This window comes from Perna viridis, chromosome 4 (assembly GCF_037379345.1).
Source record: "Perna viridis isolate PV_CMFRI_1.1 ecotype Kerala chromosome 4, ASM3737934v1, whole genome shotgun sequence".
Classification (NCBI taxonomy): Eukaryota; Metazoa; Mollusca; class Bivalvia; order Mytilida; family Mytilidae; genus Perna; species Perna viridis.
The window spans coordinates 14,095,750-14,112,995 of record NC_142448.1 but is presented as its reverse complement, the minus strand read 5'-3'; the positions used below and the strand labels follow the sequence as shown (position 1 = coordinate 14,112,995).

The window sequence follows — 17,246 nt, the reverse complement described above, 5'->3', positions numbered from 1 at the left end:
GACCTCTAATCACTATCAAAATCCAAAGCTGTACCAAGCTTGAATAGCGAGTCCATACCTGCTCCAACTGTTCATGGTTTGACCTCTGTAGCGTTTCAAGTACATCCAGCACACCATTTTAATAATTATTATCAAATTCAGATTTTATGTTCAATTAAATCAATCTGAACCATCTACTAGTGAGCATGACAGTGTGGTACAATTCCATTCCCTCATACTGAAATTATTATCCAGATATTGAAGTTACTGGCCTCTATTTTCTCAACTGGATCAAGTATGACACCTTGTAGTACAAGTTCAGAGATCCATATATTTCTAGTTATTTTCTGGCCCCACAATCCTAAATGGTTCGTCGTAACCCCCAAATCAACCAGTCTGACATCAATATTGTGGGAAAAATATGAAGCATCCGCATACTTTCCGAAGTCACATAGTTAAAATTGAAGTCCAAAAGTTTCTTGAAAATTGTTGAAAGTATATTTGAGTTATTACGCAAAAATGCTGGGAAGCTGAAATTGGTAAAAATCAGAAGTAAATAAAGTGGAAATCTGCAAAAAATTTTCATCCCTGAAAATACCTTTTTCCCCGTAACTGGAGAACAAAAAAGGATTTTCCTATAAATAATCAATTCCCCTAGGTTTTGTAAAAATTGGTAGTTTTTTTTTTAAATCATGTGGTCTGAGTTTGGGAAATCAGCCCATTTCTGTATGAATTCAGTTCCATAACTCAAAAATATAAATTCTGAAATCTACAAATCTCAAGTTCACATCAGTCACCAAAGTTTGTGGTAAATGGGTGAAATAATTTTGAGTTCTTGTGCAATGTAAATGGCAGCAGGACAGTTCAATAGACAAACAAGAGTATACCATAATACACCCAGTCTAGAAATTATAGATTGGAAAGTGCCCAAAAATATCCCTACTGTCCAGGGTAATAGTTAACAATCAAATTTGACATCATTATATGATGCACTATGTCAAAATGACATTTGACATAACTACCAACCGAAGCTAATACCAGTTCTTTTTATTTTTGATTCACATGGCGGAACTTAAAAACGTGAATTTGCACACTGACATCCACAAATAAAGCTACTAAATAAACAACAATGGCCAAAATCATAATTTATTTTTTTTCATTAAATGCACAGTCCACATTTGTGTGTTCAGTTATTTACAAATAAACAAATTTATAACATGGTAACAGTATTTGTGACTGAAACAGATTTAATCTTTCCCACCCATACAATTTAAATATCACATACATCACACCCTGTTTATCAGTCACTGAACACGCCAGAATATCAAATTAATATACAGTCAAAATGCTATTGGCACAATGAACTAAAAGGATCCTACATCTAATATGAAACAATATATAAGAAATTGAATAGCTTAGACCTTTGGGTGCCCTAACCTTTCCCATCTGAAATATGTGTAAATATTATGAATTTTTAACTTTCCCAGAAAATTACTACACCAAATTTAGAAAACAGTTTTAAGATGTGTAAAACATCAATCAAAACTAATAGATGAGAAACATTTCCCTTGACCTTTACTCCCTAAAGAATTCCATTGATGTCTGTTTTCCGACCCCCCTTTTTGGAGCTTATCAATAGAGTAGGGACAAAACATTTCATACCATCTTTGTGAGTAACTTAAAATACAGATTGATACCAGGTACTCGTAAGTATTTACCAACATAGAAATAGTTTCTGAAACATTAGATAAATAACTTTTCATGTTAATCACATGGAATTTGCTTTAAAACTTTAAGGCACAAAGATATACCCTGAAGTAACACCGGGAATCCCTCAAGTTACAATTACTATTAATCAGAAACTTTATTGGTGCTTTTCCTATCGTTGGTTATGAGAATGCATGAATTTTGAGTAAACAAAATACATGACTTAAACAAGAACTTAAATGGGTTTTCCTATATTTTGTCTATATAACATATTTGTTAAACCAAGAACATATTTGATCTATGTTCTGAAAGTAATATGACTTTAAGTACAATTCATTAACAAGTTAAAGCTTTTTTGTAAATTCTTCAATCAAGAGGACAAAAAAAGACATTACATCAATAACTTGTATCTTTATATAGTTAAATACTTTTGTATTGAATTTTAACATTTCAAAAATATATGCTCTTTATATTATTGCAACAATCATATACATTGTATACAATCCCTTAATGAATCCCCTCCTATCTCTGAGTGTTAAATGACATTAAAAGATCAGAGCAATTTAAGAGTAAAAATGTCATGCAGGAATTACATGTATTAATATAAAAATATTTGAAGAAATTAGTAAAAAGATTTAAAAAGCAAAATGTGTAAAGATTCAGGAATGAAGTACATTTACCATAATACTGACCAATGCCAAATTCCCATCAAGGGAAATTTTTTGTTCTTAAAAAAACCACACAATTGAAAAATTTACAAGTGAATAAATAAATACTTCTTGCATTCTATACATTTTCTCATTCACACAGATCACAATGTATTGTTTTGACCTGAAAATAAGTATGAAATATTTACAATGAATGCATAAGTGTGAAGAAAAAATAACATTACCACACATGAAATAATGGTCCTCAAAAAGAGAAAATTAACAAAGTATACATGAAAAATGTAAATTTCTAAATTTAAACATAAGACTACCGTCGCATCATGCCATTCATATTGTTTAGAGAGGGAGGCAAGCTACTATTTATATAACCATATGCATACATATTATTTGACTGAGACGGCTGCATGTGTTGAGGGAAATGTTGCTGTGCTGGATTCATATTCATGTTCATGTTCATATTCATATTTAGCATTTGCATTGGTATCTGTGGTGTCTGTCCTAATTGATTGAGAGGGAACCCATGATTGATGTATCCTGGGTTCAACATTGGCTGCCTCATTCTATAACTGTCCAACAGATTATTGTAACCTGTGATCATGTTTGATCCAGGACGAATAGTCACATTTGGAGTAAATGGCATGTTAGGATTAACAGTCACATTAGGACTTTTCCGAACTGAAGATGAACGCTGCCTTTGAGGAGGTTGATGTTGCTGTTGATATTGTTTATATTGCCCTACAAGACCTGATGAATTTTGCTGATTTGGTACAGGAGGTGTGGTCATACCTCTCATCATGGGAGGCGGGGTCATGTTGTGAGGTGGTGGTGGCGTAAGATTAGGGGGTGGAGTCATGGTATTGTTGGGCATGAGATCAGGAATACCATTAGTTAGTTGCTGCAATTTAGCCAAGTCACAACTGATATTCTGAGGTGGATAAGGTCCTGGTGCACTATTTTGTCTACTAACAGACGGAACACGACATTGAGAATTGTTATGTGTCAGTCTATGCGTTGAATTCTGTGGTGGCTGCTGTTGTTGAAGGTTATAAGTGCTAACAGGAGGACAAAAGTTCTGTACAATGTTCGTACCTGAAGGTACAGGAGGTATGAAAGAACCACAACTACTAGAAACAGGATATGATGAAGTCACCATATCCATATAACGTCCACTATTGTGATTATTGATATTACTAATGTATTGTCTTTGTGACTGACACGACTGAGCTTCAGCACAATCCATAAAATTAGAATTAAGCAGTGGCGGAGCGGCAGTATCTGCAGTATTGTTTGTATTTGACATTTCATTGCTACTAATTGAAGCAGGGGATTCTAGTCCTGGAAGTTGAGGTACATCCATTTCATTCCCAAATCCACCACTCCCCATGTTAGAATTAGGCATTGGCCCTAAAGATGAGTTTTGTTGAAACACCGGTGAAGTAAAGTTACTACAATTACTCTGATTTTGTGATGGACGTGAAGCAGGATGATTCATAGTCAGGTTGTCTTGAGGCTGAGGCAATGTTTCTGCCTGAATATTAGTACTTGAACTATTGCTCAGCTGGTCGAAGTTATTTGGAATTTCTTCAGTAAACTGAGCCTCGTGAAAAGACTTAACACTATCAGGCTGCTTCTGAAGAGCAGGTGATTTTTGAATAGGTGATGGTTGACAAGGTTGAATTGGTGATTTCTGTACAGGAGAATGCTGAATAGGCGACTGTTGAATTGGTGATTGCTGTATAGGAGACGGATGAATTGGTGATTGCTGAACAGGAGATGGATGAATTGGTGACTGCTGAAGTGGTGACGGATGTATTGGTGATTGCTGCACTGGAGATGGTTGTACTGGGACATGTTGTGGAGGTGGTGGTTGTAGCACAGTAACAGATGGTGCAGGAGCACCAGGAGGTGATTCATTATAGTCATCTGGATAGTTATCATCACTAGGAATGTCATCATCAGAAGTGCTACCTTCATCATCCATTGTGTGAGAATTTGCCTTTTTAGCCTCTTCATCAATGTCATGTTTAATAATGTCACTTTTAATGGGTGAAGGTTTTGAAGCACTTGGAGAACTTGTGGGCACTGATGGTACAGATCCCAGTTGAGGTGAAGAATTGTCCTGAATAGGCGGTGGTGTATGAACTTGCGGAGTTAAAGGTGCAGGCACATCACTATTAGTGTCAGAAATGCACTCCGATATACAGGGTTGAGATGGTGGACTAGGACCTGATACTGATAATTCAGGTGTTAAATGGTCGCGCCCCTGTTCACAACTATCAGGACTATTTCCTTTGACTTCACCATCCCCTTGTTCAGCAACCTGTAGAGCCTGTACAGCATCTTCAGCCTCACGACTAACATTTGCACTATCACATTCTTCAATGTCACTATTCTTTTCCATCACTTTTGTTTCCACTATTTTGTCAGAAGACTTGCTTTCCTCCATTTGCAACTCTACATTTTTTGTGGCAGCCTCAGTTTCACTTAGTTTTTCATTGAATAATTTAGCACTATCCTTTTCCAATACATCCTCAGTGTTTTTGTTATCAGAGGTCTCAATCAAAGAATCAATATTTTCACTCCGTTTTTGTTCAATTGATTCATTATCTGAATCTTGATTGCACTCATTTTTGTCAGAAATATCACAAGTTTTCTCCTGTTTATCCTTAGTAACAGAAGCTTCGGCAAGTGCCTTATACTGGCTCTGCAATTAGAAATGAAGAATGTAAACTTCATTTACAAACTGTAAAATATATTATTTAATAAATTGTTTAATGATTTTTTTTTATCAATACAGCAATAATATTTATTCAGTTGTGTAAAAATAGCTCAACTTTATTTAATGTATTAGCTGTTCAATCAGATTTGCTATATCAAATACATTCCAATACACTCTGATTTGTTCACACAGAGTACATTCTATGTATTTATCTGAAACTGCTTGATTAATTTGTTGTAGAAAAGAAGACAATTATTCATCTTTTCCAAAATTTACCATGAAAACAGTAAACAAAGCAATATGTCAACCATGTAACAAGAAATTTGAAAAATTAAAATCAATATTCCTACACCTAAGTTGTTTAAATGATTATGGGGGTGCCATCAGAAACTGCAATCAATAAACAACGTAGTGGTAAGAATGATAAATAACAATTAATGTCATTGTGTATGTATCCCAAGCTAAGCAGTTGTAACTTTCAAGGAAGATATCTCAAATTTATTCTGTTAATAAAAACAATACACAATGACTTCAAACTGAAAAATAAATAGATGAACTGAAACTGTTACCTTCTTTCTATTTTGGTGTAATGGTTAAATTTCCCTAAACATATTCCAAAGGAGTCAGTATCTCAATTAAATCATATTGATAAAATTGGACAATGAAAACTTAGCTTAAAGTCAAAGTGAATGTATTTTTACTGTTAAAGGGAACATGATGGTAGTCATGTGACTTAAATAGACTATAAGAAAATTAGGAACGTAAAAACATGTATACATGTTCCTTGACAGCAGTTCTATTTTTTTTAAACAGTAATAATGATATGTTGAATAAATGATTTTTTTCCTGAAGTAGCTACATTAAAGGATTTAATGATGTTATAGGAGTTAATTTAACTGAAAATTTGAAGACATTTAAAATAATGTAACCAGTATTTTTTTAACAATAAATAATAATGAGTAAAAGAGCATCAACACAATTTATTTCTGAAAAAGTAGACTCATTAAACTTTGGGGACTGTAAATGCCTGTACATGCTGAATGATTTTTGCTATAATGTAAACTGTAAAAAATACAGGCAAGATATTTAGAATAGACTATAAAAAAGTTAGCAAGTGTATGAACAAAGTCTTTATCTTACCAATAGCAAAGTAAAATCAAAGTACTGATACCACTGGAGGTTTTTGATTCTTGTGAAATTGTAGCATGAACAAAATTTCAAACATTACCTGATGTAAAAAAAACTGTGATCATACATTTGCATTTTAAAAAAATTTAAGAATTGCTCCCCCCCCCCACCCCACCCCAAATATGTATAAACTGAATGTCATTCCATACTACTGATCCAACCTCACACATATTTACAAATTTTGTTCCATTTCTCTTTTTTTCACAAATTTTTAAACCTGTCCAAAGCTAATGTATATTTACTTTAAAAACTATCTTAACAGAGTATTTATCTTACACTGTATTAACACTCAAATCATTACAGCTTAAGAAAATAATTCCCTTGATAAACAGAAGATTTTAAAAAACTAGACACTTTTATCAATTTGAATTTTCCTGCCAACTTTACTTGGTTAAAATCACTGCTCTTCAGTTCCTGTATATTAATGGTAAAATATTAATGAAAGGATGGAGAATTTAACTGATAAGTGAGTTAAATTGAACATTCTTAACACATTGTACACTTTTTTAAACATTACTGCAAGAACTAAAGTCCCAGAATACAAATTTATTACTAAATATCTTTTAAGGCCCTCAAATCTTCAGTTGATATGAAGACTAGATCTTGGTTTTATTTGCAGAAGTAATAAAATGTTACTGTGCTGAATAAATGCAAGAAACATATTTACTGTTTATTGCGAGGTATTGCATCATATAAAAGAAATTAAATTTAGACTATATTTTTGTGTAGTGATCAGAAACAGTAGGGAAGTTCCAGTGATGGACAGGCGACATAAGTACTTTTTGAAGGATCAAAAACCCCAAAAAGAGCCTGAGCTGCAAAGTGATATATACTCATAACAAATGAAAATATTGTGAAACTCCTTTCATTGATTTTGCAGTTTTTGAAGAGTCAACATGTACGCGGGTATCAATTTTTGCATTTTTCAAGGTTGAAAAAATGAAGTATTTCAATAGTCTCGGCAGTGTGTGATTCCAATTTTGATCAGTTATTTTACCGATAATATTGCAATAATTTTACCGTTAATATTTCAAAAAATTAAAATAAATTAATAGCAGTCTTTAATGCAACATAAACAAATTGACAAGTCCTCTTGTATAGTTTCTTTTAGCCATTTTAATCTAATAGTGTATTCTTATTTAAAACTTAAAAGAACTCACTTAATTGCCCAAGCCGTAGCTTATTGTAGGGATTAACTTTTGACACTTTAATTGCATGTTTACAGAATAACTTTTTATTGACATTTAACGGTAATCTTTTAATCGGTGATTACCTGTAGTGTGTTTTTTTGTTTGTTAATAGAATGTTTGCACAGTATTGATTTCTATTCTTTGATGTGACAGGTACTCTATGGCTATTGATATAAATCATTATGGAAATAAGATTATGAATTTAGAAATTATTACCCACATGCTTTTACCACATACGTTTTCATAACAGACTTTGTGTAAATTCATACTTGTTTGCATTGAATGATACAACCCTTACATAAAACGATGTTCTATTCAAAATTGTGGAAACCATAATACAACTGTCAAAAGGCTTAGTAATTTGAATATATTTTCGCGTTTTTGAGGCAACTGCGAAAATTAGTACCCCGCAAAAATTAATACATTAACAGTATACGAAACACAAGCTGAATACTAACCCAGTAAACATGAACTAAAACATTCAGAACAGAACAAGAAAATTTTCTATATTATAACTAACCTTAGGAGGTCTACCCTTTGGAACAGGTTTCCTGGCATATGGTGATCCCCTTGGAACACCTTTAGGCCAACCCCTCTTTTTCTTTGGGGGTTCCTCAATGTTTTGACTAGATTTGTTTTCAGCTGCTGTGTCAACATTCTCCTTATCATCTACTCTACATTCTGTGTCTGTTTCTGTTGTGGTAAAAACAATAGCTATAAACCAGGATATACAGAACAAACTAAGACATGGCTTACACACTTGCCTACACCTTTCTTATGACAACAGTAAGGTGTATGTACCCCTAAAGATAATGAGATTAAAAATTGTACGTTTTATTTTTTGTTGCAGAAAGCAGGTTTGACAGAAACCACAAAATCAATAAAATGAATATAAATATATTTTTTATCATGTTGTTTTATGCTTTTTCTTGCGAAGATCATTATTATTTTCATTGCAACGACGTTTGGATATAGTTTTTGTTTGATATTTTCAAACCAGAAATGACTATTGGTATGATAATGAGTCATATAAAAAAAAAACGGAACTGAACCAAAAAAAAAAATAACGGAAATTGAAAAATCTGCTAAACCATAAGGGCTTAGATGGCCTTAAAAAATATAAGACTTATGCCAATCCTATGGGTATGTAGCTCTGGTCTTGTACAGTTCATGACATTTCTGATACTAATTTCACAGTAGTATATTCAAGGTATTGGTATAATCCTTTTATATTAAACAGTACAATGCTAATGGCAATTTGAAAGAGAATGTCACAAATATCAATTTCCGACCTTCATGGAAGCTATTACTTACCTTCATCCTCCTTTAATTTCTTTGTATCTTTTTCATCTTCCTCAGATTCTACTTTTCTTTTTCTGGGTCTACCAGGCTACAAAGGAGGTTATAGTAAGCAATTTGTGAGGAAAGTACAGAATTCAATAAAATGTTTTCTTTTTTATTCAAGACTGGTATTATGGTGTAGGTATATACATTGCCTATAGCAGCAATCACCATGAGATTTAACATTTTATTAATGTACAGTATATGTCATATCCTATAAATCTGGAATGATAACAGTTCTCCAAGGATGGTGGAAAATATTTTACACATAATTTGTGATGTAATTGCACCTGACAGCTTCATAGAAATTTCAAATATGATTGCCTTTCCGATCTTAGAAAAGCTATGCTTTGATTTGAACAATACAGTCGTGGCTATATTTTTTCCAAGGTGGGTTAGGTTTTTGAACAGCAAGTCAAACAGTGAAGAGAGACATGTGAGTACACTTGTCAGTGCATGCAATCTTCCCCAAACTTTCACATGAATATTTCATGAAGCAGGAAAAATTATTGAAATGCATTGAAAATGACTATATTTTCAATGAAATTCATTTTTATCTATTTCTATTTATTGAACCAGATGAGTGTAAATTTCTGATTTTCGTGCTACAGAACTATTTTATGGCTGTTTCTGTAGACTACCATACATATTCTGGTTAGGCTGATAGCTATCACTGGGGACCATCTCAAGAATGTTATTTTCACATACACACACATTGCTGTTGAGATCATTTTGTGCTTGCTATCATACACAGATTTAGGTATTGAAATACCACTTACCAATATTCTTTGGACAATAAAAGAAAAATTTATTTAAAAACTTGTTGACTTTAAGTTGGGTATTTATCAATATATTCAATTTACCTTATACTTTTTTAACAAATCAGATGTGTAAGAAGTGATAAATATTCGAAGAAAGGTTAATCATAAAAAGCACTTAAAATATGTTAAGAAACCAGATAAAAAGTCTTTCAGTCTTCAAGCACAACAAATATTTTTTTCAGTCAATACAGTGTCTGCTACAATTCAGGGTAGATATGCAAATTTAGATTTACCCTCTTTTTGGGAGGAGTTTGAAGTTTGATGACAGGAGGAACTATTTTCTCTTCTTCTTCCTCACTCTCCTCACTACTAGAAGATGAAGACAAATCCATATCCTCCAGTTTTGGAGGTATTTTTACAGGACTCTTCTCTTCCATTGGAGACTTCAGTTCTAGGCGTCTTGGACTTAATGATGTTGACAAAGAACGTTCTAACTTCTGTGGTGAGACCATTGGACTGACAGTTTCAATCCACTCTTTATCTTCTGCTATGCTGTCAACCATATCACTCATCTCAGAGAGCTGTAAAGGATAAATTATAGTAATAAGGAGATATTATTTCATAAAGATATTATTACATTAATTATGAAGTTCTTAATTACTGGGGATAACAAAACGTTAAAAGTCGACAGCAGATATGATATTAAAGACAAATCAATATATTCATGTTTTAAAGCATAAATAATGCACAGGAGTAGTTTGTCAATTACATATTCACTCTTTCCAATTTTCATTTACAATAACTCGTTAATTTATACATAATGTAATCAAATACAACACTACAAACTACTACCTCCTTCTCTGCTTTTTTTTCTTCTTCTGAGATGTTATAGTTAGATATCAAAGGAGTCCATCTAAGGCAGTCTGGATCAAGCTTTAATCGTAGATGTTTTTTAGCTTCAAGTTTGGCCATGTAATTGTCAATCAATTCTTTGTCAATGGCGAGAACTATCCTAAAATTCCAAAACACATTCAAAACTAAAATTATGGCGACATATAACTGACTTAAGCATGTAGTAGCATTTAACACTGAGAGTAATAAAATGGTCCAATAGAGCCTAGAGACTAATTGTAAGACTACTTCCTATAAGTGTCACTGACCCAATGAAAACCCATATAAATAACAAGTAGACTACTTTACCAAGCTATTTTAACAACAATTGTATATACATTTTGAATTGAGTTAGACAAATGCAACTACATTTTTTTTTCATAATGACATAATAAAAAATGACTAAAGAAACAATACTGTACTATAAGTGAGGCATTTTCCATTAATATATGAATTATTACATTGCCTTTTATCATCAACAACAACAATCCTTATTATCATAAACAACATACTGCAACATACAACATTTACATAATACAGGCTATATATAACTATACACAAACATGTAGCACATATTACAATACTGAAAGAGTAGGTCAGAAGTATTTTTTCAGTGACATTATTTCTATAAAACATAAAATGTAAGGCCATTTTATATGCTCCTTGTTGATATACTGTTTTCTTTCTGTTGCAAGTACTGGACGGGTCATAAAAAATAGTATTTGTCCCTCTATTTTGTTGAAGTCATCAGATTTCAATAACTTGTAACATAATATTATATCTTCACTATAAATAAGATGACAACACAGAGCAAGAAATTCTTACTTTTCATCCTTTGGTGCCAGCATGTTCATTTCATGCAGTGCCAAGCCAACATCCTGTGGGCTCATTCCGAGGGATCTTGCTATTGCTGGGAAAAAAGAGTATAAATGTCTGATCTGACAGGAATGAACTTAAAGTTTGGGTTTTAATTTTTTTTTTACTTCAGACAATTTATCAAAGTGCCAAACAATTTTGGTTAAACCTCACCTTAAAAAAAAATTCATTATTAACCAACTTGCAACAATAATAATAAAAGTGTTTATCCTTATAGACAGTAATTACAAAGTCATAGCAAAGTATTACATTAATTTGTTTACTTGAAACATGTGTACAGCATATCGAAATTTACAATATATAAAACTGGTATATTTAGTATTTTGTAATTTAATTTTTATAGGGGCACTTTTTGTTCATTTCGCCATACATTTATTTTTTGGACTGCACGCTGTTGGCATGTCATCCAAAACTCTATTAAAGATGATGGATATACATCAAAATCACTACAAAAACTTGGACAGATATTTTCGAATATCTTGTCATGTATGAGAAATAGAACATATCCACAAACAAGATCAAAGGAAATAAAAACTCCACAGGGCCCAGCTTGATACCAACATAGAGGTCAAACACTGAACAGTTGGGATAAGTATGGACACACAATTTAAGCTAGATACAGCTTTGAAGTTAATTGCAATTAGACATTTGACACAAGATAAGAATTGGACTAGAATCGAAGTGACCTTCTTTTGTCCCATAAATACTTAATAATTTCCTTTTACTCCAGTTATCATACAGACATCACTAGACAATTCTTGTTTCTGGCCACATTTTTCTAATATGGAACAACCCACCGGTGGTATGACACCTTCTGGTACTATATCAGAGATCCATTTATTTATCATCAACTTCTTGTCTACACTTCAGAAAAATCCTTGTTTCTGGCCCCTTTATGGCACCTCATTCCTACACAGAAAAAATCTAAACCTCCAAAATCAACAACTTGAGTCGTATACACACATCTTGAGAACTGCTGGTCCAATGGCCCTGACCAGTACTATTTGGAAAGGTCCAATAAAACTCCATGATTGTGTCATACCAAATGTAAGGTTAATTATTTATCCATAAGGTCCAACAATATACTGTTTAATTCCACTCCTTAATGATAAGTCATGTTTCATGGCTTTATAAGTTTATTGAACTTTACTCGAGTAAGAAGTTACTTAGAACCTCTACTCGGGTAACTTCTGCTTTTCCCAAATAACTATAAGTAACGAAGAGTTGTGATTGACCACAGATATTTTCTTTAACCAATCATCATTTCAATAGTCTTGGTGGGCTTCTTAAAGGTTAGTAAATATGGATTCCTCAAGTATGGTAGGCAATCCAAGTTGAAAACACAAACACATTTGACCAGCAGACTTGTTTTTAATCCAACAAAAATTTCCAAGCTGTTGGTCCTAATGTCCAGTAATGAGTTAACAAGTTTCAAGATGTATGGGTATAGAATACTAATACAATATTATAAACATCCATACATTTTAATGGATTTATTGTTCAGTTCTACAAAATGCTTGTTCTGACTCTTTATAGCCCCTAAGTCTAAAACATTTGGGGTAATGACCACAGAATTCCATACCAGCCTTCCTTATGTGTTATGGAACCTTGTTGTTAAGTTTCATGAAGAACTGACTAACACTTTTTATCACACAAAAACAAAGTTTCTACAGACTGTAACAGCACCATACTATTATAGAGGTATATAAAGTACAGATTACGGATAAAACTTTTAAAATCAAGTATCAAAACAATTAGGGCTGTTCCAGAAATAAATGTTATGGAGGGTCAAGAGGCACTTTCTATTTGACCCCATCATGCATACAATTTTAATTGATTATTTTCTTTCTTTGTTAAGGCTCACTATCTTAAATAACAACCATCCATCAAATTTTAATAGAGGTGCCCCTCACAATTAATTCTGGTATAGCCCTTATCAATGTTAAGCAATCCAGTCTTCTGCCTTTCCTTTTTTTGATAGTCAAGAAAACAAAGTTTGACCAGGTTTAGCTTATCAAGATTTGTGTTCCTTAATTACAGTTCCAATAAACAACATTAAATACCTACTTTTAATAGACACTCTAGAATCATTGAGTTCATGAAGGTATTCTATAATAACACTTTTCCAGTACGCCAGGTAAGATACCTTGCCTAAATCTGACAATGGTTTCTCAGGAGATCCAGCCTGACCTTCTATTCTGGACAACAAGTAACCTGAAATTCATAACAATCAAGTATCATCAGGAGTTCACAGCAGGGTAGATAATAACAGGCTGAAAAGTTCTTCCATTTTTAAACTATGAACATGTGAATACTAGAAATTCAAAACTTCATTTACACCGAAAATGCATTGTAAGAGATGAGTAATAATAACCAGTGATTTAGCTAGTGCTTGTCATTTTCGCCATTTACGAAAGGATTTCATAAATGACGAAAAATGTTTTAGATCGTTTTTTGTCACTTAAAATTTGAAAAGTGTATAAAAAAAATTTTATTCAAAAAGTATTTCAGATAAATTTTCTTCACCTTAAATAAAAATGTTGCTAAAAACTGTCAATCAAAAGTTACATAATTTCACCTGGCCTTAAGCTCTGACAAGTTTATGACCCCAAGCTTGGTAATTAACTAGCCAACCAGGTGTGAAATACTTTCTCTTGTTGTTAACCTGGCATCCCTGATATGTGCATTATTAATAATCCTTTAAAATAACAACAACTTAACAATTGTTTGATCATTAGGACCACAAAAGATAATCCCAGGGTTCTCATTCAACTTCAGCCAGTTGTTTTCGACCAACGAAAAAAGCCTCGAGTTGACTCGAGACATTTTTGCTTTTAAGTATGTTTAAAATATAACTTATTTTAAGGATTAGTCATGTTAAACGATTTCGATCTTTAATAGATACCAACCAAACCCTTCATGAACCTCGCAACATATCAATAGCTATCTATTTTTAGAAACTTAAATGCACACAAAAACAATGTCACTGATGTGTGACTGGTCATCTCATGGATTTCAATTGATTTTAACGCAATAGCGGACAGTAAGGAAGTATTAACAAATGATAAATATTTCTTCTACAATTCTCTTTTCTTCTTGAAACGAAATCACAATGATTACGAAGGTCTTCAATTCTACTCATGATCCGGGGTCAAAGATAAAAAAAAAAAAAATTACAACTCAGCAGTAAGATATCACGCATGCAACTGCTTACAGAGTGCAACATTCTACAGTTGACTATGCCAATGTGGCCAACCTCCTTTCTAACTGTCTAGTTTCTGTGTTATCTTCTGGTGACTGAGAGGGGTCACAATAGTCGGTACAATCTGATCAAGACCTATTTTAGGAACAGGCTCAAGGTTTTATCAATCCTCTTCTAAAGATCTGTCTCCATCCTTCTGATTTGAGAAGTTTTAGATTGAAGAGGGCTTTTGAGGTGTGGTGTTAGGCAAAGGACAGGAGGATTTTCTATTATTAGTTGGGTGTCAGGTCAACCATAATAGTAGCTTATGTCAAATAGTAGCTATTTTATAAGTAACACACATTTTCTTATAGAAAATAATAGTATTTTGTTGTAATATTTATTGTATTTCTTGTTATGCCTGTATCTGTGAACTTAAAATGAATATATTATGAGTGTTTATATCTTTAGTTTATGATAGTACTGACTATTTACAAAATTCTGCTGCCCATATGTCGTTTGTGCTCTACACATAAGTGACTAAAGCCATCAAAATCCAAGCTAAAACCCTAATAATAACATGGACCTTTTTAAGTAATGAAATTTTTTACTTATCAAAAACAACCTGGTGCAAAGAATATTTGATTTACAGCCATGATTTATTACTTTATACTCACTGAAGTCAATAAGAAGTCTTCCATAACCTTTCCTTTGATACTGTGGCATTGTCATTATACAAGATACATTGTACTTTTGCTGACAGTGCTTTTCCTGCAAGTTAGACAACCACGACTTAGTATATCATGTGTCAACAACATAATGCTACAAAATATTTTTTTCACAAAATTTATGTAAACTAGATAAAGTGATGCCCCCGCATTTAACCTTCATACAGCTATATCATAACTCATAATTGTAAAAAGCACTTTGTCAGATGTGTTATTGTGTCTGTGAGACACAAATGAAGCCCCGCATGTGGTTTTGAGTAAAACTCAGGATAGCTGAACGAAACTTAAACTCAATCTGTAACTAATCATGACAGACTCACATACCAAAAACCAGTCAAATATCTTCAAGCATTTACAAAAAAAAAAAAAAAAAAAAGTGAAAAAATATCATTTCAATATAATTTTTAAAGTGCAGGGCCTATTATTTTGGTAAAAACCAGTGTAGAAGAATGAAACTTATACTTGATTTGTAACTAATCATGACAGACTCACACACCAAAAAGCAGTTCAATATCTTCAAGGGTTTACAAAAAAAGTGCAAAAAACTCTTCTTTACATGAAATTTTTTAAGTCCAGGGCCTATAATTTTGGTAAAACTCAGTGTAGCGGAATGAAACTTTAACTCGATCTGTAACTAATCATGAAAGACTCACATGCAAAAAATCAGTTCAATATCTTCAAGGATTTTCAAAAAAAAGTGTAGAAAACTTAAGGGATGGACAGAATTACGGACAGACGGACAGGGGTAAAACAATATGCCCCTCAACTTATCGTTGTGGGGGCATAAAAATGACCTCAAAGTCTTCATACAACACTGACACTCTGTCCCCAATATATTGTGAAAATTTAGTAATTCATTGATCTCTTCAACATAATTTATCACACAATAAAATCTTAAATATAAATTATCAACCTATACCTTTGAGAAATATCCAATTAGATGGCACCCAAACTCATCATTTATAGTGAGAACATAAAACAAGAATGGTTCGACATCATAGTACAAAGTCTTATGGTCCAGAAACAATTTGGCTAGAAGGCACAAATTCTGACAATATATTTTACTGGAATTCCCATCAACTTCAAACACAGACAAGTCATCTTTACGGTAGATTTCATTAGCTGGAGGATTTTGTAATCCACATTTTTCCTATAAAAAAAAATTGGAACATATTTTTAAATTACCCATAAAAACAAGTAAATTGATAATGTCAAAATCAAATTTATCAAAAATATTAATTTCCTATGTTAAACAAAAACTACACAAACTTTATGCAATGCTCACCAACTTGATACCCCCACTCCCCCTTATGATAAACTGCACCTATGACCTCTTAATATATTTGAATCAAAATCAAAATGGGCATCTGTGAAAGTTTCTTTAAATTAAATTTAGTGGTGTATGAGGAGTAACAAGAGATGGGTACAATATCTTCCCTCATTCATAAATGACTAACTCCATGTTTTGCTACATGAAACCTCCAAATTATTTTGATCAGAATCTGAACAGGAGATGCACAATGGGAATAGGTGAAAGTTTTGAACATTTGGTATTGTAACAGCATTTTTGTAAAAATCAGTTTTCCTTAACCAGATGCTACAATGGAATTATGACATCATAATATGGGACATTTGGTCAGAAATGGGGAAAACATTTTGAAAATCCCTTAATTATAATTGTTTTTTAGAAAACAATTGTGACCTCTACATTCTTCTACCAACAAGTAATTTTCATATATTGAGTATAATAAGTATAGGCAAGACAAAACAAAAGGACTTTTTGGTAGAAGGGTTGGAGGCACCAACTTTTAACAATCTAAAACTATAACATTGCATTCTTCATCATTTTTTCAATAAATTGAATTAAAATACCTGATTTTCACAATTCTAGTTTTGTTATTTTAAAATCAAGTTGCAAAAAAAAAAAAACAAAACAAGGACTGTCTATCAGAAGTTCAAAGGACAATAGAAAGTAATTTTATTTTGGTGCCAATTGGACCTTCATAGCCCCCACCTC

General features: G+C 32.6%; 1 protein-coding gene across 7 annotated transcripts in view; it reads right to left on the bottom strand.

Moving 5' to 3' along the window:
- Nucleotides 1-1,111: 1,111 nt before the first annotated feature.
- LOC148618961 (uncharacterized) overlaps nt 1,112-17,246 on the bottom strand; it is a 39,451-nt gene continuing 23,316 nt past the window's right edge. For all 7 annotated transcript variants that reach the window (XM_088578397.1, XM_088578399.1, XM_088578396.1 and 4 more), the window contains 9 exons: nt 16,149-16,379; nt 15,179-15,272; nt 13,388-13,534; nt 11,270-11,354; nt 10,406-10,565; nt 9,847-10,134; nt 8,766-8,841; nt 7,972-8,144; nt 1,112-5,058 (listed from right to left, as the gene is read on the bottom strand). In XM_088578397.1, coding sequence (XP_088434523.1) covers nt 2,662-5,058; nt 7,972-8,144; nt 8,766-8,841; nt 9,847-10,134; nt 10,406-10,565; nt 11,270-11,354; nt 13,388-13,534; nt 15,179-15,272; nt 16,149-16,379 — 3,651 coding nt within the window. In that variant the 3' untranslated portion in view covers nt 1,112-2,661. The remainder of the gene's footprint in view (nt 5,059-7,971; nt 8,145-8,765; nt 8,842-9,846; nt 10,135-10,405; nt 10,566-11,269; nt 11,355-13,387; nt 13,535-15,178; nt 15,273-16,148; nt 16,380-17,246) is intronic.